The sequence below is a fragment of the Chiloscyllium punctatum genome, chromosome 10, assembly GCF_047496795.1.
Source record: "Chiloscyllium punctatum isolate Juve2018m chromosome 10, sChiPun1.3, whole genome shotgun sequence".
Lineage (NCBI taxonomy): Eukaryota > Metazoa > Chordata > Chondrichthyes > Orectolobiformes > Hemiscylliidae > Chiloscyllium > Chiloscyllium punctatum.
In genome coordinates this window covers 21804848-21830096 of record NC_092748.1, presented here as the reverse complement: position 1 = coordinate 21830096, position 25249 = coordinate 21804848, and the positions used below count along the sequence as shown (strand labels likewise).

The following is a 25249-nucleotide window of genomic DNA, read 5'->3' as shown; positions in this document are numbered from 1 at the left end:
AACTTTCTGCTCCAAGTAGTAGTGCCTTAACACACTTTTCTCTTGTGGTGTGTGACCCACAATACTTTCAGTTTTCCCAGTTAAAAATCACAACACCAGGTTATAGTCCAACAGGTTTAATTGGAAGCACACTAGCTTTCAGAGTGACGGCTAGTGTGCTTCCAATTAAACCTGTTGGACTATAACCTGGTGTTGTATGATTTTTAACTTTGTACACCCCAGTCCAACACCGGCATCTCCAAATCATTCAGTTTTCCCTGTAGTGACGTCTCTACATCAATCACTATTTATATATTATATTTTGTTAATGTTTTGTCCAGTTTAAATACCCTCGAATTGTGTTTTCTTCAGTCAAAGTCATACATACAGCACAGATACAGATCCTTCGGCCCAACTCGTTCATGCCGACCAGGTTTCCTAAACTGAACTAGTCCCACTTGCCTGCATTTGGCCCAAATCCCTCTATTGTCTAGATCCACCTCAAATATGTTAAAAAAAACTCCAAAGAGAATGTAATGAGTGAATTTGCCCAAGTATCCCTCAATATCAAAGCAGTCAAATCGCTACAACAACAAGCCGGAACCAATGCAAAACAGTCCCAACTTTATTAGGAAACAAATTCAATAGCTTTTACTACAAAACAATACAATCTCTTATCATATTCAGTCCCTTAAGCTCACAATACTTCCCGAGGCTCTTGCAGGTTTACGCAGCTGCTCTCGCTGTGGGACTGCAAAGCTGCTTTCTCTCCGGATGGTCAGGAGGTCTTTTGCCAAGGTGATCTCCTCATCAAGTCCAAGAGATTCCTAAAGAGAGATCAGTCTGCAGATGGACCCTGCTTTTATACCTTTTTGGATGGTTTTCTGACCAAAGAAACTTATTTAATAGTTTTAAACATGGTCAACCATTTGAACGGCTTGCAACTGTTGGTTTCTTTGTGGAGCAGGACCCAGTGCCTTTCTTTCTAGGCGTTCCTTTGTTTGGTAGACAAGTTGTTGGAACAGGTCTATCCAGAATAATGTTGCCTTTTACCTTATGCTAATACCATTAGCACCTGGGTACGGTGTTTGCAAGGTGTCTGATGTCCAGGTTTTGTGACTTCGGTTTTACTTAGCCAATATGCCAGGCACCAATCGCTATCTGGCCAAGTTAGCAATCTGTGGTTTAGCAGGAGGCTGCTACACCTCTAAACTCTTCCTATCCATATACTGTGCATGTCTTTTAAACCTTAAAACTGTACTTATCTCTATCACTTCCTCTTACCCTATTGGAAAATCATTTGTCCATTGGGCATTTGATTGATATTAGTCAAAGTGAGGTCTTTACTGAATTGTAGAATAAAGCACTTTAGCACTGAATATTTTTGATGGCTTAAAAGATTTCATCAGGACTTCAATGATTTACTATGGTACCAAAATGACTAACATATAGTAGGTTTAACATTGTTTTGACCTTGGCACATGTCCTCCTGAGATTTGGCAAATTCTCTGGTCCAGCCTGAGGCTGCCAGAATAGGGAGGTACATGCTTCAGAAGAAAAAATAAACACATAGAAAGATACTTCAGGAGAAGCATCTTTAAACATCCAATAGCAGCTATTTGGGCACAATTTATTGAAGATTTTATTTTTCAGAGAGATGAAAAGTCATTCATGGACCTGCACTTTTAGGTCCTCCTAGGGAGGGAATGGAAGCAGACAGGTGATGAAAATAATGGCATCAGTCAACATAAATTTCTTGTTTCTATTCCCACTACTGGCAAGCTTCATCACAGTGGGTTATGAACATGAACCAAGAGCCCACCAATGAATTCATAATTCCAACTAGAGTTGTTGAAGAGCTCATAGTTGGACAGGTTGAGATGCTGGTGGATGCCCCTGACAGTGCAAAAAGAATTGGCGGGTGTTGTTAATGGGAGTATTTCTCCTGGATTTCTGGCCCAGTTGTGCTGAGCAGCAAAATGTTCTGCAGAAAAGCCAGAGCTCTCAGCATCAAGGAGCAGACAAGAGGCAGGTAAACAGAGGATATGCCTCAGCATGGACTGTAATGTCAAAGATGGAGCTTTCTGGGGAACAAGTGCCACAGAGACTAAGTTTCCAGACTGGCGATTGCAAGAGATTTGAGTCCTCATTGTGGAGAACCTCATATCTCGTAGCACTGGTTATTGATCGGCGTCAAAAGTTGAAAGCTGCGAGAAACCTTATTTGCTGCTGCTTCCTAGGATCAGCTGAAATATTGGTGTCAGCTCATAAACAATTACACATCATCTCATCTTGCTATTTTACATAACTAGACACTATATCCAATTTAAGACAGATGGCGTCTCATACATCCAATTTAAGACATATGGGATCTCATAGGCAATGGGATTTGTTTCTGTTGCTGTAAGATACAAAGCATTCACAGTTGTACCCATGTAGCTATTAAGGCACCAAAACAGCACCTAATGAGATTAATCAACACAAAGACTTCCATGCCCTTGATGTTCAACAGATCTGCGATTAAAATGGGGGCTTCCAGCATGCCCACCTGCCTTCCTGACATCTGTCAAGGCTTTTCTACACTATCAGCCTGTGGGCTTCTGAAGACGCACATTATGAAGAAGGTTGACAATGTATTGCCATGATTTGGCAACTTGAATTCTAATGTAGAGGTAACAGGTTTTGGTTTTCAATGCTGTGAAGTTCTGAATTATTTTTAAAGAAAAGGTCAGAACATCGTTTGGAACAATGAACATGTTGTTGTAATTGCACTTCAACAAGCTAAAGAGATCTTTTCCAAGAACAGATAGAACTTAAACTAAATAACTCAACAAGCTACCTGGTGAGAAAACTGCTACTTATTAATGATTGACAATTTGTGATCCAGAGAGACAACAAAAGGGGTCACCAACAAAGTTGAACTCAGAAGAAAAGATCCATCCTGGCAGAAGGACACTTCAGTTGTGGATGTCTCTAGATCATCAGAACTGGAAAGAAACTGGAAGCTGTTTTAGCAGTCTCAAAGTGGTGAGTCCGTCTGTGTATCTCAGTCAGAAACATGAAAAATTTAAAAAACAGGGTTACTGTGCAGAAAGCTGCCACAAGGGAATGTTCGTGATCTCGTTAGTTCAGTAAAAAATTATAAAGTAAAGATAGCAGCGAAATTTCACAGGGTTTGAGTGTTCATCAGACCCTAATAGTGAAATGTCACTAATGTCACAACAGCTAATGTTAACTGACTGGATCTATAGTCTCTTGGCTTCTCCCTCCGTTCTGCAATAAATAATGGAAAGATATTTATAGTTTTCCAATTCAAAAGATACAACTCCCAAAACTAGATAGCTTTGGAAGATTATGATAAATGCATTTAAATTTCACCATCTTTTTCTTTTAATACCCTAAGGTGGAATCTGTCAGGTCCTAGATATTTGATATAACTGCGATTATTTTCTCCATGCTTTGGTCTGTAAATACTAATATTAAATCCACTCAGCTTGCAAAAGGTTCTGTTGTATCAGTATATTTTGTATTTTTCTTTTTCTTGTTATCCATTATAGCCTCATTTGCATTTTAACAGGCTCAGATTCCCTTCACAATTCTTATCTGCATAAGGGTAAAATAATTCATCTGAAGTGCTTGCATAGGTACCACGTGTACTGACTCAGTTCTTAAGTCTGAAGCTGTACTGAGTTGGTGGACCTCAAATAAGATAGCAATATGCATAAATGTTCTAAATATAGTCTTATCGCTATTTAGTAAATCCTGTAACATGGTTGGAATCTGGGTTGAGATCTACTAGGTTTAGTTTTGCTATTTTTAAAATTCCTGATATCTAACATAATACATGAAAAGTGACCTTGTAACTGAATAAATGTCTTCTGAAGAAAACAGAAAGTAATTAGTACAGAGAATACATAAGAGAAAAAGGTTAAATTCAGTTAAAGGTGCTTATATTTTGAAGAACTAGCCAAACAACATTTTAAAAACATTTTTGGTCGTAATTTCTTACCTATAATTTGAAGTTTTCTGATATTGAGACATTGGTTGTTGGTCACCCAACTGAAATAGGAAAAAAGGAAAAAAGATGTTCTGGCAACCAACTAAAACAAATGCAAAGAACTAACATTTACCAGTTTTTCTTTAAAATTAATACAGCAGCTTTATCCGTACTTTAACGTGACTCATACCCAAGAATTAGAGATGCTCAATTTGAATTCCACTTGGAGATGACTTCTGTCCTCACTCCAGCAATGGTGAAAACATGGACAGAAAAGCTGAATTCCAGTGGTGACGTGATACTGATTGCCACTGACATTAAAGCAACATGGTATAAAGGAACTTTAGTAAAAGTGAATCACACCCAGCACAAAGGAAGCTGGATACCGCTTCGGAGGCCAATCACTGATTCCAATGGCCATTAATACATGATTTCATCTGGACAATGAAGCATCTTCAGCTTTTTTATCAATGACCTTTCCTCCCAGGTAAGAAGTGCAGTGTTCAATGCCATTTACAACTGTCCGATTACTAAAGCATTCCCTACCAACATGCAACCAGACCTGGCCAAATTCAGACTTGTGTACCATATTGCAAATAACACTTGCATCACTTACTATGAGGCAATGGCCATCTAATCATCCACCTACGATATGGAAAAGCATTATCATTGTTGAAATCCCTACTATCATTAACATGGGAGTTATCATTGAATGGAATTTTAACTGGACTAAAACACTGTGGTGACAAGAGCAGTTTGATGCTGTTAATTCTGTGTCAAGTACCTCAACTCATTTCCCATGCCTGTTCACCATCAACAAGGCACAGATTAGCAACATGATAGAATACTCCCCAGTAGCTTGGACGATGACAGCTCCAAAACCAGTTGGAAAGCATATCACCACTAGGAACAAAACAGCCAATTTAACTGCCACTAGATCAGTCACCTCAAACATTCAGTGATTACCAATGAAGCTGTGTTTGCATTGTGCGCCCATAACACTGCAACTACCTGACTTGGCTATTTCAAATCTACTTTATTTCTCAAATCCACAACCTCACCGCCAAGTTGAACAAGGGTAGCAGACAAATGGACACACCAGCAAGAAGGTTACATGTGAGTTACAAAGCATCTTGCATCAGAAGTGATCTATGGTTGCACCTAAATTTCATAGACTATAACAGTTCAGCAAGACAGCTCATTGTCAATTCTCAAGGTCAATTAAGAATGGAAAGTAAGTGTTGATCTTGCCAGTAATACCCATATACACAAATACTGTATATACTCATTATAGATCGATCTCATGAATAAGTAGACCTCTTGTTTTGGCCAAAAAATCTGGTATTTTTCACATACCTTGCATATAAGTTGACCATAGTTTTTCAGGGGTCTCTTTTGTTGTTTATTACTTTATATAGAGATCTGGCTTTTGTTTGTCCATTTTTTGACTCATGCCAAGCATGAATTTCATCTCCTCAAAAACAATACCTCATGTATATGTCGATATCCTAATTTCAGCTTAAAAAAAGGTCTTCAAAACTTGACCTATACACAAGCACACTCAGTAACAACACTGCTTTAAGCCAGCATGCAGCATAGATGTGATTGATGAAGTTCTGATAAAAAAAAACTGAGCACACATTTGGTGATCGTGAAGTATGGGCCTTCCAGTATGCACTCCACACCAATGAACTGAAATTGAATACAATCCTAAATGAATGTGTATATCAAGCAAAGAGAACTTCCACATATGCACATTGATCAGGAGAATTTTAAAGATGGTTATAATTTTCAGTCATTATAGAGATCAGGCTAATCTAAAAGGAAATTTTTTTTTAGAGAATATGGACATGATCCTGGCTAATATCAAATATACAAGTAATTATTCAAGCATACCATAGCAGGAACAAATGGAGAATATGACAGTCCTTGTAGCTCAACAGACAATGAAGGGAGATTGTCCAAAGTCATTCCTTTCAGCACTTTCTGCATTGTACTCTGATAGTTTGTTTTAAGCTCCTGTAAAGCAGATGATATAGCTATGCCATACTCAGTGCCAACTTCCAAACATGACAACCTATTCAAGAGAAGGAAATATTAATACTCAAACAGGACAGTTGTACACAAACAAAATAAAACGTAAATATCAGGCACCTGAAATATAACAATGTCATGTTTTAATATGGAGAAAGATTATTTTGGACAAGACTATTCACCAAATTCTCTCTGATGAAGGATCTCATCAATAAGTTATGACAGAGAACATCTGAGCAATTAGTGGTACACCCTGCTGAAGACCAACATTTTCGAATGAAAATTTTGCACTTATCTAGTGATTTAATATCACAGCCAAAACAATGTGTGTTTAACTATTAGTCTTGAAAAATAGGGTCAATTTCTGTTCCAAAAGTAGTTAAGAGACAATATATCAAAACATTTCAAAAGCCCATACAATTATAATAATGCCAACATTATTTAATATGAATGATAAACTGCTGATGATATAATCAAAGTAATAATAAGATGTTATGCTGAAAATGTGGAGTCTGAACGGTAGCTTACAGAATTGGAGGAGAGTTTCTCTGCATGCATAAAAGAACAAGAGAAATGGAAGTAAAACATTTAGCCCCTTGTACGTGCTATTCAATAAAATTACATATTGCCATAATCTATGACTGTTATGGCATGTCTGCTTAATTAGTTGGGTTACTTTGTGGAGAGTGAAGATTGCAGAAACTATAATGTTGCTACACACAGTGAATTCCAAATTAGGTCTTCATCCAGGAAACCGGCAGTTAGGAAACTTACATTTCAATAATAGGTGCTAGAATTATAATGGGTGCTAAAATTATAACAGGCATATTTTGAGGAAATAGTATGTTTATTTCTCAAACAATATTGAGGCAATCTGGCACAACATTTGTATTTTCAATTTGTGGGAAAACAGTTCCACAAGACCAGATCTTTGTCAAAAATTGTATTTTTACTTCTCAGACACTTTTACACAGGACAGGTGATGCCTATGGTTACTCACTCATCTTTATCCCAACAGGCTAATTATTCGTCCATGCAAAGACCACTTCCTGCCTTGCTCCATTTCAAGGCTGGTGAGAAGAGTTGAATGATGGGGCAAGACTGGAATCCACGTTGCTCAGGTCTTAAACAGGAAGGGCTACACGAGAGAAGTGGTAGAACTGCCTTTAAGGCCAACACAAAGCTCAGATCCCATAAATGTTTCCTTCCCCCAGCCATTCCAGCAAGTTTATCATGATCTTCCTCTCCTTCTAATGTCCCAATCCTCACCTCTAATCCACATAGTGATATCCTCTGCATGCATCTGTTCCTTGACTCTGAGGACTGCTGATGTCCAGTCCTTCTTTTCATTGCTGCCACTGACACTGAAAGGATTGCACAGCTCCCAACTATCAGATTATGAGGGACAAAAATCCAGTTTTTGGCAAATTGGCATTCCTCAATATGGGTGAGCTTTAATCAGCAGAGGGACTATCACGATTGGCATAGGCATGGCATGAAACCCCAATATTAGTGTTACGATCCACTCGGGAAGGTGCACTGCTTCTCAGCATACAATACTCCCACAGTCACTACAAAATGTTATGAGCTAATCAAAGTTTGCAAAGATTTATATCTGTTGGAATCAAGTCAACAGAAAACACTGACAAGGTTCCTGCACTTAAGAACCAAATATTCTTTTAAAATAAGTAGCTATGAATTATTAACACAGATCTCTAAGAGTTAAAACTCTAACCCAGTTTTAAAACCCCTGCATACATACACTGATAGACTGATAAATAAAACACTGGTGTTTGTGGTTTAGGCAAACTAAAACTGGAACCACCATTCAATTGCATTAAACCATTGGGTTCATTGAGTTGACCTTTTTACTTTTAAATTTTCTTTCTCCAGATTGTTTTGACTATTCTGCAGAAAACACATGGTGATTGGTATACTGTACTAAATACAAAGTCTTTTTGTTATTTGGTAAAGGCCTAGTTCACAGCACCTGATGAGAAAAAAGATTAATTCCTTCAGGCTGTTTAATGAGCGAGGGAGCAGTGAGTGAGAGAGAGAGAGAGAGCAAGAGAGAAATCGCACAAGAGAGGGGTAGAGCGACATAGAGATTGCACATGCAAGCTGCTCTACTGCCAAGGAACCATCCTCAACTGTCTCAATTAGAGTCATAGAGATGTACAGTATGGAAATAGACCCTTTGGTCCAGCCCGACCATGTTGACCAGATTGGACCAAAGGGTCTGTTCCCATGCTGTACATCTCTATGACAATATAACTCTAAATGAGACCAGTTAAGGATGGTTCCTCGGCAGTGGAGCAGCTTGCATGTGTGATCTCTATTTCTCTCTACCTCTCTCGTGCGCTCTCTCTCTCTCACTCTCACTGTCGGCTCCCTCGCTCGTTAAACATCCTGAATCAGTCACTTGTTGCCAGCCAAATCTCTGTACATATTTCCTGCTGTGTACAATCTAAAAACAGGTTCTCTCAATGGCTGAACAAAGCCGAAATCTAAACATCACATACAAGTTTCAGTAACTTGTTTATAAAACTGTAACATTTTAAAAATGGTCCTTTGTCGCCCCCATCCTCTGTAAGCATCAAAACTTCAGAAAATAACATTATACAACTTTTACATCTGAAAATCCCAGCCCCTACTGCTTCGAATGGATTACTGTTCATTCTTCTAAAGCTTAAGGCAACTAGACTGAATCTACTAAATCAATGAATCAGGTAAATCTTATTGCGCTCCTTCTAGTTCAAGAGTATCCTTCCTTTAGGAAGGAGATCAAAACTGTATGCAATCCTCTAGGTGTCCTCTCATTAATGCGATGTACAAAGATGATAAAATGTCTTCACCATTATATGCCAACAGTTTTGTAATAAAGGTTAACTTGTGATTTGTTTTGCTAATTGATTCCTAATTGTACCTTTATGATAATGTTGTGGTACAACGATACCCAGAACCCTCCAAGTGCCACCATTTAAAATATTTTCCACTTTTCTATTTTTCATACCCGAGTAGATTACTTCAAATCTTCCTATGTAGCATTCTACTTCCAACATGCATGTTTACTCATTTAGCCTGCATAAATCCTTTTGCATTTTCTCTCTCTCTCTCTATCTTACTCACAGCTTACATCTTCACTTAGCTTTGCAATATTAGTAAACTGGTATATTCTTTTCTCATGCTTGGTATATCCTCTTCAATACAGAAAACAAAGCAAATGCACAGTACTCCAAGTGTGGTGTCAGCAATGCTCTATAAAATTGTAGCAAAATATTCCCACTTCTACACTCCACTCCCCTTGCAACAAACATCACTTCATTTGTCTACTTTATCATTTGCGCTATCTGCTTATTAACTTTTGATTGATGTCTAAGGACACCCAGATCCTTCTGCATGTCAAAGGTCTGCAATCTGTTTAAATAATATGCTGCTTTCTATTCTTCCTGCCAAAGTGGACAAGGTCATACTTTAGGTTATATTTGAACTGACACGTTTGTCCATTTGTATAACCTATTGTTATCTCTTTGTAGATTTATGTCTTCTTCTCAACATATTTTTCTACCGAACATCTGGTCTACCACTATTTTTTGCAGCATTGTACACATTTTCTTTCAATTTAATAGTATTCTTAACTTCCTTAGTTGACCACAAATGGTACTTCCACCTCAATATACCAAATATCTCATTAAATGTCTGCTCTTGCACCTTACCTTTTAAGATATTTTCCCAAAATACTGTAGCCAACTGTTTTCACAATTTTGTAATTTTCTTTATTCAAAGACAGGATTTCAAACTTAGGTTCTTCACCCTAAAACTGAATGTGATGGTAGGATCACTCTTTGCCCATAGGAACTTTTGCTTGTACAGTCTTTATTGTATGACTCACCAAGACACTGGTACCAGCAAAATTCAATTTTTAAAATGATTACTCATGGGGTGTGAACAACGTTGGCTAGACCAACATTTTATTACTACTTCCTAAATGCCCAGACAGCAGTTAAGGGTCAACCACATTCCTGAGATTGTGTCTCAACTGAGTCATGAGTGGGCGAGATAAGGATACTAGACTCTCTTAAAGGACACCTTAGAGGGAAATCAGGAGGGCAAAAAGGGGACATGAGATAGCTTTGGTAAATAAGGTTGAGGAGAATCCATAGAGATTCTACAACTACATTAGGGGCAAAAGAGCAAATGGGAGAGAATAGGGACACTTAAAGATTAACAAGGCCATTTAAGTGTGGAACTACAGCAGATGGGTGAGATACTAAATGAAAATTTCAGCTCAGTATTTATTGTGAAATACATGGAGGCTAGGGAAACTGAAAAATAGATAGCAATGTCTTGACAATAGGTCATACGTTCCTAGAAACTGATCAGGTGGAGCCCAGAACTTTGTGGGAAGCTAGGGAAGAGACTGCAGGGCCTCTTTCAGAGGTAATTGTATCATCGACAACCACAAGTGAGGTTCCGGAACATTGGAGCATTGTTTAAGAAAGGCTGCAAGGAATCATAGATTGGCGAGTCTGACATCAATGGTGGGTAAGTTGTTGAAGGGGATTCTGAGAGATAGGATTTCATGTATTTGGAAAGACAAGGACCAATTAAGGATAGCCAGCATAGCTTTGTGAGTGGGAAATTATGTCTTATGAATTTCATTGAGTTTTTTTTTAAAAAAGAGATCACCAAGAAGACAGATTAAGGCAGAGCAACACATGTTGTCTGTATGGATTTTAACAAGGCCTTCAACAGGCTCCACATGGTAGAGTATTTAGTAAAATTAGATCACACAGGATCCAATTGGATACAAAACTGTCTTAAAGAGACAGATGCGAGCGGTAGAGGGTTGCTTTTTGGACTGGAGGCCTGTGACCAGCAGTGTGCAGTAAGGATTGATGCTGGGTCCACTGTTGTTCATCATTTATATTAATGATTTGGATGAGAATATAGGATGTTTCGTTAGTAAATTTGCAGGTGACACCAATATTGGTAATATAGTGTACAGTGAATAAGGTTATCCAAAAAACACAATAATATCTTGATCAGGTCAGCCAATGGGTCAAGAAGTGGCAGAATAAGTTTAATTTAGATAAGTATGAAGTGTTGCATTTTGGTAAGGCAAACCAGAGCAGGACATACACAGCTAATGGTAGGGCTCTGGGTAGTGTTGCTGAAGGACTATGGGTGCAGGTTCATAATTCCTTGAAAGTGATGTTGCAGGTAGACAGGGTGATGGTAAAGGTGTTAGACACACTTGCCTTCATTGATCAGAGTACTGGATATAGGGTTGGGACATCATGTTGCAGCTGTACAAGACATCGGCGAGGCCACTTTTCGAATACTGTATACAATTCTAGTCGCCCTGCTATATGAAGGGAGTTGTTCGATTAGAAAGGATACAGAAAAAAAAATTACAAGGAAAATACTGGAACTGGAGGGTTTGTGTTATAAGGAGGAGTTGGATAAGCTGGCACCACTTTTCCCCAAAGTATCATAGGTTGAGGGATGACTTTATAGAGGTTTATGTTGAAGAGTTAAATCTTTGTTAATTGATGCTATAAAAAGTGAGGACCAGTTCAGTCTCGTTGTATACTTAGCAGGGATTGTCATTAAAATTTTTTTCTTGTTATTCTTCTAAGTTTTTGTTTAAACTTTGTCCAGAGCTGTGGTGACATCAGTGGAGGGCCACAGCAGAACCGGCTGGAGGCCTGAGTGGAATGGAGATGGCCAGCATTCCCTGAGCAGAGTGGGGACGTCTAGCACACTGGTGGCCCAAGCCGAATGGAGATGGCCAGCGGACTGGATGCCTGAGCAGAGTGGGGATGACCAGCGGAACGGAGCAGGGATGGTTGTTGGACTGGGGACCAGAGCGAGCAGTCAGCAGCTTGCAAGCCCAGTCAGACCACGGTGGAAGCCCCCTGCACTGATCTGGGCACTTTATGAAAGAACTGTAATGATTACCTTTTTTAATTTTAGTTTTTTTTCTTAACTTATACGATGAATAACTAAGGTAATGTAACCTTGCTTTTAGGACAGCACGGTGGCTCAGTGGTTAGCATTGCTACCTCACAGTCACAGGGACCCATGTTTGATTCCAGCTTCGGGTGACTGTCTGTGTGGAGTTTGCATATTCTCCCAGTGTCTGTGTGGGTTTCCTTCGGGTGCTCTGGTTTCCTCCCACAGTCCATAGATGTGCAGGTCAGGTGAATTTGCCACCCTAAATTGCCCATAGCATTAGGTGCATTAGTCAGAATGAAATGGGTCTGGACGGGTTACTCTTCGGAGGGTCGGTGTGGATTTTTAGGGCCGAAGGGCCTGTTTCCACACTGTAGGGAATCCAATCGAATCTTTCTTTATCTCTCTATTTTATATCTAAGATTTGAACCTAGGTACTTTGTTTCGAAGGTACTGCCATGTGGGGCGACACTGCAAACTTTTCACTGTACTCCACTACACACAACAATAAATCTAATTCTGATTCTAAAATCATGAACCAAGATCTTTTTTCAAGGGGAGGGGAGTCTAAAACTGGAGGGCATGGGTTTAAGATGAGAGGGGAAAGATTTAAAACGGTCCCGAAGGGCAGCTTTTTTATGCAGAGGGTGGTGCATGTATGGAATGAGCTGTTATGTGGCAGAGGTGGGTACAATTACAACACTAAAAAGACTTTCGGACAAGTACATGAATAGGAAAGGTTTAGAGGGATATGGGCCAAATAGAGGCAAAAGGGACTAGTTCAGTCAAAAGGTACCTGGTTGGCATGTCTGAATCAGGCTGAAGGATCTGTTTTTGTGCTGTACGGCTCTTATCACTAAGTAAACCACAAGGTTTTTACGACAATCAACAGTGGTTATATGGTTGCAGTAGATTAGATATTTATTCCAGACTTTTACTGAATTCTGGTTTCATCATCACCACAATGGGAATTGCGCAAAAACTAGGAGCAGGACTCGACCATTTGGCCCTTTGGCCATTTGAGCACACTCCACCATTCAATAAGATGATGACTAATCTTATAGTTACCTCAACTCCACTTACCTGCCCTCTCACCATAACCCTTAATTCCTTTACTGGTCCAAAAATAATCTTAGCTTTAAAAACTTCAGTTCACAGGACTTTCCTGTACTTCACAGGACAGGAAATTCCATAGACTCACAACCCTCTGGGTGAAGAAGTTCCTTCTCAATTCAGTCCTACATCTGCTTCCCCTAATTTTGAGGCTATGCCCTCTTATCCTAGTTTTAACCGCCAGTGGAAATATCCTCTCTACTTCATTCCATGTATTCCCTCCATAATTTTATATTTTTCTATAAGATTCCCCTTCAATCTTCTAAATTCCAATAAATATAATCCCAATCTATACAGACTCTCTCATAAGCCAACCTCCTCAACTCTGCAATTAACCTAGTGAACCTCCTCTGCATCCCTTCTAATGCCAGCACATCCTTTCTCCAGTAGGGAGACCACAACTGCATGCAGTACTCAAGTTGTGGTCTCACCAACACCCTATACAACTGCAGCATAACCTCTCTGTTCTTAAACTGAACCCCTTCAGCAATGGAGAACAAAATTCAATTTGCCTTCAATTCAATTACCTGTTGCACCTGCAGACCAAACCTCTGTGATTCATGCCAGGTTCCTCTGCACAGCAGCATGCTGCAATTTTTTACTATTCAACTAATAGTCCTTTCTACTGTTATTCCTACCAAAATGGATGACTTTACATTTATTAACATTGTACTCCCTCTTGCAGACCTTTGCCCGCTCACTTAAACTATCGATGACCCTTTGCAAAGTTTCATAGTCCTCTGCACACTTTGCTATACCACTCATCTTAGTGTCATGTGCAAACTATGACACACTACACATGGTCTCCCTCTCCAAATCACCCATGTAAATTGTGGATAATTGCATTCCCAGCACTGATCCCTGAGGCACGTCACTAGTTACTGATCGCAAACCAGAAAAGCACTCTTTTATCCCCACACTTTGCTTCCTGTCAGTTAACCAATCTTCTATCCATGCTAATATATTGCTTTTAACTGCTTGCTTCTTTATCTGATGCAGCAGCCTTTTGTGCGGTACCTTGTCGAACACCTTTTGAAAATCTAGACACACTACATCCACTGGGTCCCTACTGTCCAACGTACTTGTAATGTCTTCACAGAATTCCAGTAGATTAGTTAAGCATGACCCACCCTTCATGAACCCATGCTGCAGGACAATTTCTAACTAGATGACTTCCTATTTCTTCTTTGATAATTGACTCAAGCATTTTCTCTATTACAGAAGTTAAGCTAACCAGTCTATAATTCTCCATCTTTTGTCTACCTTTTTTAAAGTATGGAATCATATTTGCTGTTTTCCAATCTGCTGGAACTGCCCCAGAGTCCAGTGAATTTTGGAAATTTACCACAAGTACATTTGCTAGTTCTCCCAAAATTTCTTTTAGTACCCTGGGATGCATTCCATCCATTTGAACCCATTTCTTCAGAATATTAGGCTGGAACTCCGGATTACTGGTCCAGTGACATTACACCATGCGACTGCTGCCTCCAGTGAAGTGATCACAATAACAGAATTCCCAAAACAGGTGCGTGTGGTTCTCAAATTGAAAGTTACTTCACCTACATCAATCTTGGAGCCACATATCCAGCTGTCTGTTCTCAGGCACCTTATGCAAATATTCTATTATTTAGGTATTCATATCAAAATTACCTTGCTTTTTAATGCAGGTTTTTACTACTGGCTCATATCCCCACAGAAAAAAAATCCTTCTTAGCCCTTTTGTTATCAGCACCAACGTGGACAATGACAACTGGTCCTTCATTAACTCCTCACGACCCAAACAAACCCTCAACACCAGATACCAAACAGTCAACAGAGCCTTTGTAATTTCTGGTCATGACCATAGAGAACACTATCTATCTTCTTAACTAGACTATATTATACTGCTACCATACTCTTTTTCACTTCCTCCTTGAATGGCTTCCCATACCATGGCACCACAGACAATTTATCCATCTAACTTGTAGGCTGTTCCTCATCTACTCAGGTAGCAAAAATCAAAGACTTCTTTCCAGCACTGCACTTAGGATCTACTTACTTGCCTAAGTCATAGTCACATCCTCCAGTTCTTGAAAATTAACTCTATCTATATCACAATCTAGCCTAAGGGAGAATACGCATCCCAATTCAAAATCTCCGGGTAACTCCTTTCTCCCTGATGCTCTACAATTTTTGTATGTCAGACCCCACTTCAACAAGAGAGTTGAAGTTCTTCCTAATGGAAAAATATTTAATCTGCTCCTTAACTTAATGCCTTTGAGAGAGTTTTGTTTTCTCGTTTTGACTATTTCCTCAATATTACACATTTCTTTAGATGACACAGTTCAAAGTTATATAATCAAAATTTGAATAAAGGATGAAAAAGCAGAAAAGGTAAATAAAATTTAAGCAACATATTAAAGATCATACTCAGGGACTTCAAGAATTTCTGCTTGAAAAATAAAATGTGTCAAGGATGCCAAGTTGCTTTCCACAGATGAAGAGATGATCATACTCAAAAACAAATGGGTCACGAGGTGGCATAGTGAAGAGCTGCTGGTGTGTATGCAAACATGCCCCAATAGAAGATGTTGCTCTTGGGAGGTAAAGGTTCTTTTGACTGTTCTCTTAAATCAAATAATTCTGAGTATACCATCATTTTAATCTTTCACCTAAAGTTCCCTTGGTGCCTTTGGAACACCTTGTACATTAATGCAGCTAGTTTCCAGCATAATTACAGAAACTGAAATTTGTAATGGAAAAAAGTGTGAAATAACAAAGTAGTCAGCAATAAATCTTTGAATGGATAATGTTATTTCAAGAGTTCAAATGTTCAGTCCTGTGAACCTACATGAACAGTTTTTTTTTAAAACCAGCATGGACATGACGGACTTTTCTGTGCTATAGGTTTCTGACTTTATGCAGAACCCATCATATGCTGCACTCAGAAGTTTAAACTTTTTAGTTTTCTTTCATGGAGACTTTGAAGCAACAATTCAAATTAAATTGGTTTGCTTCTACCCATTTCCCATACTACAAATTTAGAAGATGGATTCAGACCTCTCAAAGGAAATATTAGGAGTGAGATTTATGATCAAAAAGCTGCAAATCTATGGCAAGTCATTTACTTGGGAAATCATTAGGTAGCACTTTTCAACTAAACTGCCTGAGACTGCACCAATGCAGTATATACTTAAAATACAGCATAGACAATTTTACATAATCAGCATAATACACTTACCCCAGGTCTATAAAGCCTCTTTCCTCGATAGCCATGTTGTAAACTCTCCAACAATGCTGTTGACACATCCAATATTGCATTTTCAAAAGCTGTAACTCTGCCTTTATAGCTCTCTGCTTCATACTACTGCAACAATCTGATGAATGATTTCCATCTTCAGTGACAGACAGGTAAAGAGAATTCTGCTGTTGCAGTTCTGTACTTTAAATAAATTGTAAAAGAAAATGTTTAGGAGCACATTTCATATTTGCTCCTAAAGACACCAATGGCTTTATAGTCAATTGATATACTTTTCGTGTGTACAGTATTTACTGTCATTGCATAAACCTAGAGGGCAGAATTTTCCTTATGAAGTCTACTGTGGACTCTTGTAAATATAAACACGAAATTACATATGCATGCGCAAGGAGAACAAAAAGCTTGTGTGGCAGGTAAAATGGAAGTTCTCAATTCAGCTACTGCTACTATACAGGCTCATTGGCCCAGCTATCATATTTAATGGGGTAGCTGGACAGCCATTCATTTGTTGCATGCCAAGAGGTTCAGTCAGCCCATACTGGTTGTGCCAATACCTCCACCTAGAGATGTCACAAACTAGCAAGAGGCTCCATCGTTCAGTGATACCTTGCTGCATGTTCTCTTATAGGTTGCCCATGAAAAATCCTTGGTCCTGAGCTCCAGTAATGGTAAAAATAGGCTCTCGCATTTGATTTCATTTATTTATTGTCACATGTACTTTGTTCCAAAATACAGTGAAGAGAGTGAATAGTTGGCATTCTCAGGCCCCATTTTAAAGAACAGAAAAATAAACTAAAACATAGAATATAAAGGCAGAAAAGTGAAGAAATACAGAAATTGTTCAACTTTATAATCCTTCTAGTTAAGTGTTTTATCATAGGCCATGGGCCTTTGCCGCACCATTGAACAAAGGTCGCCACTCTTTTAATCCACATTGCCTCCACAGACACTCTCACCTCTATGAGTACTCTATGGACCTTGCCAATGCAGACACTACCGATACTGCTGGGTACTGCACCGGCCCAAACTCAACTCTGCTGCCGCCTCGGGCCTACTTTGGGCTCATCTTGCCAATGCAACTGCTGCTGATGCTACTGGGTCTTGTACTGGGCCTAAATTCACTTCTGCTGCCACTTCCACAAATGTGCATTAGGATCACCTCTAATATCAGATCCAGGTACCTGAAGTTAATAACCATGGGGCCCTTAGGTAAAAGGATGAATGATTTCCTGAACTCCAGAAGGGTAGGTGACAGCATATAGTCACTCAAAAGTGGCACTAGAAAGGGACCCTAAGGAGCAGTGAGACAAGAGAAAAGGTTGAGGTTGGTACAGTATTTAAAGGCAGCAAGTTAAATAGACAAAACAGGCAAAAGCATGGCAGAGAATGAGGGAAGACGGATGAATTAAACAGCATTTATTTGCAAAAGGTTTTAAAGGTAAGGCAGATGAACTTAGGGCATGGATGGGACATGGGTCTGCGATCAAGTGAATGCCTTGAGAAGTAAAGGGATGCAGTAGTGTACATTTAATAGGGAAGTGGTAGAGATGGGCACATGAATAGGAAAATTTTAGAGGGATATAATCCCAAGGCAGGCAAATGGGACTAGTTCAGTTTAGGAAATCTAGTTGGCGTGGATGAGTGGGCCGAAGGGTTTGTTTCCGTGCTGTATGACTCTATAACTGTCTTGGGGGAATCACAAAGTCTTACTGTGCCGCTGCAGATACATACTAGAATAGAAGATTGTGTGCAAGCCTCAGCATCAGATGGACCACAGCACTGAATGTGCAGTAGCCACTTCATGCCATCAATGTTGCATAAGTTGCAGAATAATGCCATTTCTAATTACTTAATAAAGGGGTCTCAGGAACTGGTATTAGCATGCATGCTCATGAAATGCTCACGTACCCAATGAACTGAATTACTGTTATTTTCATGTTTCCTCACATGAAAACAGTGAAAAGATTATAAGTCCCCATTTATCATACCATCTTAAGTGCGAAGGTACCTAGTTACAGAATCTTCGTACAATCAGAATGTCACAGAATCGGAGGCTATCAGTTTCTTTGTCAGTGTGCAAGAAAATAGCATCCATTATGGAAGGGAGCAAATGCAGACCAATGGATATTTGAACCTTCATTGAGGAGGTAATGCAGGGCTCATGGCGAGGACAATGATCAAGCTGATGCACAGGAAGAGACTGGTTTGCACAAAAAGTCAATGAGGACTTTGCTGTCGTCAAACTTGCCAAGAGACCGAAATATTGTTTAGATAAGGGTTTGCACATAACCATCGGCTGATTCTGTTTCTGTTCATCATTCCAGGTCATCTTAATCTTGACTGCTCCAAGGAGAATACACTCAATTTCTCTCTTCCCAATCATTCCTCATATATGAAATCCTTCAATCTGGTATCATTTTAGAAAATCTACATTGAACTCTTTGCTCCTGTACTCTCCTTAAAGTTGTACCATCGAATCTGTATTGTTCCACTGGGTTTCTTCTACCAAAATGCAATACCTCACATTTCTCTGCATTGCAATCAGCTGCCTGGTGTCTGCCTATTTGTCCAACTTGTCAATGTCCCTCTGAAGTCACTCAGCATTATCCTCACAATTCACTATTCGCCATAGCTCAACATCATCTGCAAATAGAGACTGTGCCCTTAACACCCATCTCTAAATTGCTTTTGTAAATTGGAAAAAGTGACGGTCCCAACATCAATCCCTGGAGAATATCATTTTCAACTTGACTCCAGTCTGATAAATGCCCATCTACTTCTTCCCTCTTTTTCCCATCTTTTAGCCAACTTCTAATCCATGCTGTCAAGAACTCATCAATCCAAAATATTCGATTTTACTGCTCCTCGGATGCTGCCTGAACTGCTGTGCTCTTCCAGCACCACTAATCTTAGAATATAGAACATTTCAGCGCAAAACAGGCCATTCAGCTCTTGATTTTGTGCCGATCTGTGGAACCAATCTGAAACATATCTATCCTACACTATTCCATTTTCATCCATATGTTTATCCAATCACCATTAAAATGCCCTTAAAGTTGGCAAGTCTATGACTATTGCATGCAGAACATTCCATGCCCCTAATACTCTTAAGTAAATAAATTACCTCTGACATCTGTCCTATACCTATCACCCCTCAATTTTGCTATGTCCCTTCGTACTGACCATCTCCATCAGAGGAAAAAGGCTCTCACTGTCCACCCTTCTGATTATCTTATATGTCTCAATTAAGTCAACTCTCAACCTTCTTCTCTAATGAAAACAGCCTCAAGTTCCTCAGCCTTTCCTCATCAGACCTTCCCTCCACACCAGGTTAAAACTCCCTCTGCACCCTTCTTAAAGCTTCCACGTCCTTCCTATAATGCAGTGACCAGAACTGTATGCAATACTCCAAGTGCAGCCGCACCAGAGTAAGGCTGTATAATTACCAGCGTTGTCTCTACTCCCCTTATGAAACAAGGGGACAACATTTGCTATCCTCCAGTCTTCAGTCACTATTCCTGTAGACAAAGATAACATAAAATCAAAGCCAAAGGCTCTGCAATCTCCTCCCTGGCTTCCCAGAGAATCCTATGATAAATCCCATCTGGCCCAGGGGACTTACCTATTTTCACATTTTCCAGAATTGTTAACACCTCCTCCTCGTGAACCTCAATCCTGTCTAGTCTAGTAGCCTGTATCTCAGTAATCTCTCTGACAATATTGCCTTTTTCCTGTGTGAATACTGATGAAAAATATTCATTTAGCGCTTCCCCTATCTCCTTGGACTCCATGCACAACTTCCCATTACTACCCTTGATTAGCACTAATTTTTATCTTGTCATTCTTTTATTCCTGATATACCTATAGCAGGCTTTAGGGCTCTCCTTGATCCTACCTGCCAACGACTACTCATGACCCCTCCTGGCTCTTTTTAGCTCTGTCTTCATGTCTTTCCTGGTTAACTTGTAACTCTTAAACACCCTAACTGAGCCTTCACTCTCATCATAACATAATTTGGAGATGCTGGTGTTAAGACTGGGGTGTACAAAGTTAAAAATCATACAACACTAGGTTATAGGCCAACAGGTTTAATTGGAAGCACACTAGCTTTCGGAGCGCTATCAAACATAAGCCTTCTTCTTCCTCATGACAAGAGATTTAACTTCTTTAGTAAACCACGGCTCCCTCACTTAACCATTTCCTCCCTACCTGACAGGTACATACTTATCAAGGACACACAGTAGCTGTTCCTGGGATAAGCTCCATATTTCAATTGTGCCCCTCCCCTGCAGTTTCCTTCCCCATCCTATGAATCCTAAATCCAGCCTAATCACATCATAATTGCCTTTCCCCCAGCAATAACTCTTGCACTGCAGTATACACCTAACCCTTTCCATCACTAAAATAAACATAACTGAATTGTGGTCGCAATCAGTAAGCTGCCTACCCACCTCCAAATCTAACATCCGGCCAGGTTCATTATCCAGTACCAAATCGTCTCATTGGCATGTCTACATATTTGTCAGGAAACCATCCTGCACACACTGGACAAATACTGACAAGTATTTCCAGTCACTATTTGGAAAGTTAAAGTCCCCATAACAACTACCCTGTTATTCTCACTCCTATCCAGAATTATCTTTGCTAGCCTTACTTCTAAATCTCTGGAACTATTTGGAGGCCTATAGAAAAGTCCCAAACAGGGTGACCTGTCCTTTCCTCTCTGGTTTCTCACCTCAGCCCATACTAGCTCAGTAGACGAGTCCTCAAACATCCTTTCTGCCACTGTAATATTGTCCTTGACTAACAATGCTATACCTTCCCCTCTTTTACCATCTGATCTGTTCTTACTGATACATGTATATCCCGGAACCTGCAACAACTATTCCTGTCCCTATTCTATCCATGTCTCTGAAATGGTCACAACATCGAAGTCCTAGGTACCAACCCACGCTGCAAGTTCATCCACCTTACTCTGGATGCCCCTGGCGTTGAAGTAGACACATTTCCTGCTTGCTGGTGAACTCTTGCGACCTTAACCTCATTTCTGACCTCACTACTTTCAACCTCCTGGACACTGGAACTACAATTTAGGTTCCCATCCCCCTGCTCAATTATTTTAAACCCTCCTGAAGAACATTAGCAAATATCCCCCCCCCAGGATATTGGTACCCCTCTGTTTCAGGTGTAGACCATCCTGTTTGTCGAGGTCCCACCTACCCCAGAATGAGTGCCAATTATCCAGGTATCCGAAACCCTCCCTCTTGCACCATCCCTGTAACCATGTGTTCAACTCCTCTCTCTCCCTATTCCTCATCTCGCTAGCACGTGGCACGAGCAACAAACCAGAGATAATACTCTGTTTGTTCTACCATTAAGCTTCCACCCTAGACCTGAATGTCTGCGTTAAATCCCCATCCCTTTTCCTACCTATGTCATTAGTACCTATGTGGACCATGATTTGGGGCAGCACCCTCAAGGATCCCGAAAACATGATCCGAGACATCACGATCCCTGGCACCTGGGAGGCAACACACCAAGCGTGAGTCTCTCGTTCTCACAGAACCTCCTATTTGTCCCCCTAATTATGGAGTCCCAATGACTAATGCTCTATTCATCTCCCCCCCTTCCCTTCCAAGCAACAAGGGCAGACTCTGCACCAGAGACCTGTACCCCATGGCTTACCCCAGATAAGTCATCCCTTCCAACATTATCCAAAACGGTATTCTTCTTATTGAGGGGAGCGGCCACAGGGGATTCCTGCACTGTCTGCCTTTTCCCTTTCCGTCCCTTGACAGTAATCCATCTGCCTCTTTCTTGCACCCGAGGTGTGACTAATTGTTCCTCGACCAACAAAGACAAGCATGCTATACGCCTTCTTCACCACTCTAGTGGCCCTGCAAGCAAATTTCAGGGAGCTATGGACTTGAACCCCAAGATCTTGAAGTGATAAGAGTGTACCCATGCTGCAGTAAGATAGTACTTGTGCTTGTCTGATTAGGCCCATAACTATTATTCCATCCAGGATCTTGAGAGCAAGGCACTACAGAGTGTTGTGCTGGTATGTATTGTGCAATAGGCACCAAGACTAGGCCTTTGCAAACTGACTGGTGTATGCAAGGGATCATACTATGAACAGAGCCAATGTAAAACAGGGTGCTTTCTTTGAGGGAGTAAAGACTAATGTAATGAACTCAATGATGTTCATTCCAAATAGAAAAGGGTGGGCATTCCAGCCAGCAATATTTTAAAATTTTATAAAATTCAAATATAATTAGATCACTTAGCCTGGAAACTATAGAGTTGCCAAAGTTTTGTCTGCCTCTTTTCACTATTACCCTGAGTTCTTCTTGTCCACCTACAATAGCCTGCAATTTCAAATCTCCCACCACCCCAATCAGCACTACTGCCTGTTTTCACTGAAGGGGACATGTCAGTCTTTCACCACTTCCTTTGCGAGGACTTTTTCCATCCCTCCAGCCTTTTGAATTAAGTTTGTGGAAGACATAACCTGTCACGATGATACAGGACACTTTATGGGAAATAGTCAAATGCTCTGCATCAGCAGTCCAAACACCTAAATTTAATGTTCAGCAAGCCCATTGTGTGTTCAGTGGTAGCCTTACAGAGGCATATATGGCTTTCCTTACTGATATTGTCAGCCAAATCTTCTGGAAATCTCACAGTCTCAGGAACAACACAGTATAAAGATGTCTATGTACTCTGATTTCTCCACCATTATTGTTCATGATTCTGCTGTTAATATTTTGTACAATTTTCAAACCCAGCATTACTTTTAAGATAATTATGCACTTCTAGCCCCCTGCCCAATACAAGACTATCTTTAACTTCCTCAGTTAGAAATGGATGCTAAGACCATAAGACATGGGAACAGAAGATCATTCATCCTACTGAGTAGGAGGTAAGATATTGCTGATCAGGAAGTCCCCAACTCCACTTTCCTGTCTTTATTCCCTTGCTGAATAAAATTCTGCCATTGTAGCCTTAATATTCTAAAAGGACACAGCTTCAATAACTCTGTGCAGTGAATAATTCCACATATTTAATGTACTCTGAGGAGAGAAATTTCTTCTCCCAGTCTTAAATGAATGATCCCTTACTTGGAGATTTGCTTTTTACTCCTAAAATCTCTTGAGATTCAAGGAAAACAGCCTCTCAATATTTACTCTGTGAAGCACCCTACGTGTCAAGTATTTCAATAAGGTTTCCACATTCTTCTAAACTCCAAGGTGTAGAAGGTCAAACTACTCATCTCCTAAGAAAATCCCTCCATATTGGGGTCAACCTACTGAGTCATCTCTGGACTGCCAGTATGTCTTTCCTTCGGTAGAGGAACCAAAATATTTCCAGTTCGCTAGATGTAGTCTGATTAGTGCCTTGTCTAGTTTAAGCAAAACCACTTTTCGCTTTGAAATAAAGCACATCATTCCACAAACCTTCCACATTCCCTACAAAATTTGTAGTTTTGTGATTCATGCAGAAGAACCTTCAAATCCCTCTCTATTGCAGCTAGTATACAAATGGGTGCTTTCTCATGAGAGAGACAACTGGTGATCATTTAGCAGGAGGGTCACTGGGGAGGGAAGAGGTTGAGGTAATCTATATGGTAACCTCAGCTAGTGCAGGAATTGAAAGAAACCAAACTGTTGGCATTACTCTATCATAAACCTGCTGTTCAACTATCTGCAGGTCTTTCAGCATTTAAGCAAAAGTGAGTAGCTCGATTCTTCCTGGCAAATTGCATAAGCTCACATTTTTCCACATTATAATCTATTGCCAGGTTTCTGCCCACTCACCAAACTTGTCAAGACTTTCCATTCATCAACCTCCTTTCTCCATTTTCTTTTCACTTCTTGAGGCACTAGGTCTTCAGTACACTAATTACAAAGTCGTTTAGTTACCGATTAAAGACCACAGCTTAGAGCAATTGGTGGGAGAAACACCTGACTTTCTTCAAGCTTCAGATATTTTTACTGCAGGGGGTGGGGCACACCACATGCCCTTCTAGCAGTCTGAATACTTCTCATTCAATCATTCATACCTTAAAGCTGTTCAGCTGCCTAGGAACCAAACAGTTGCCATGAAGCTGATGATCTTTAGAATCCACATCTGGTCACAACTGCACAGCCTACTTTCCCATTGGCTTGATAGCTTGCTGCTCCAACAAAATACCCTGAAAACACTGAACTCATCTTCTTGGCTATCTTTGCCAATTTTACACATCCAATTTGTCTGTAGGTTACAATCATTCATGATTTTTGCAGCAGTTTTCTTACAGCACCCATTACTTCTTCCTATATTTGCCACCCTACAGTGTGGTTACTGTCAGATAGCCTATTACCTACTATCAAAAAGGAGTCCTTACTTTCACAATTTCTTACTTTGACCTGAACTGATTATACATTTTGATCTTCAGAACTAAGCCCCTGAATGTTCCAGCCTCTCTCATCTTGTAGCAATGTTATACTACAACTATCAAATCATACATATTTGAGTTTTCAAGTCATCTATTTTATTACGAATGCTAGATAATCAGAAGCAGAGACTTAAGCTTTTTACTATTTTCACAACCTCTAACCTTATTTGTTGGCACACTAAAGTTTCAATGTTCTGCCTCTGTCACACTCTGACTGTTGTGTCCCGTATTGCTATCTTGCTTTCTTTCTCTCTTGAACGGATCAAATTTTCCTTCACTTGATTCCACATCTACATTATTTAGTTTAAAACCATCTCAACCACCCAATTTGTACAACTCTTCAAGACACTGGTACCAGCATGGTGCAGGTGACACTTCTCACAATATTGGTGTCAGTGCCCCATGAATTGAAATCAATTTCTTCTACACCAATCATTGGGTCACACATTTGACTCTTTAATCTTATTTACCCTTCATAAATCTGCATGTTACA

The 25249-nt window shown here is 39.9% G+C and overlaps 1 protein-coding gene across 2 annotated transcripts in view; it reads right to left on the bottom strand.

Moving 5' to 3' along the window:
- rbm44 (RNA binding motif protein 44) overlaps nucleotides 1–25249 on the bottom strand; it is a 141685-nt gene that overhangs the window by 54078 nt on the left and 62358 nt on the right. For both annotated transcript variants that reach the window (XM_072578668.1, XM_072578669.1), the window contains 3 exons: nucleotides 16302–16502; nucleotides 5873–6053; nucleotides 3989–4038 (listed from right to left, as the gene is read on the bottom strand). In XM_072578668.1, coding sequence (XP_072434769.1) covers nucleotides 3989–4038; nucleotides 5873–6053; nucleotides 16302–16502 — 432 coding nt within the window. The remainder of the gene's footprint in view (nucleotides 1–3988; nucleotides 4039–5872; nucleotides 6054–16301; nucleotides 16503–25249) is intronic.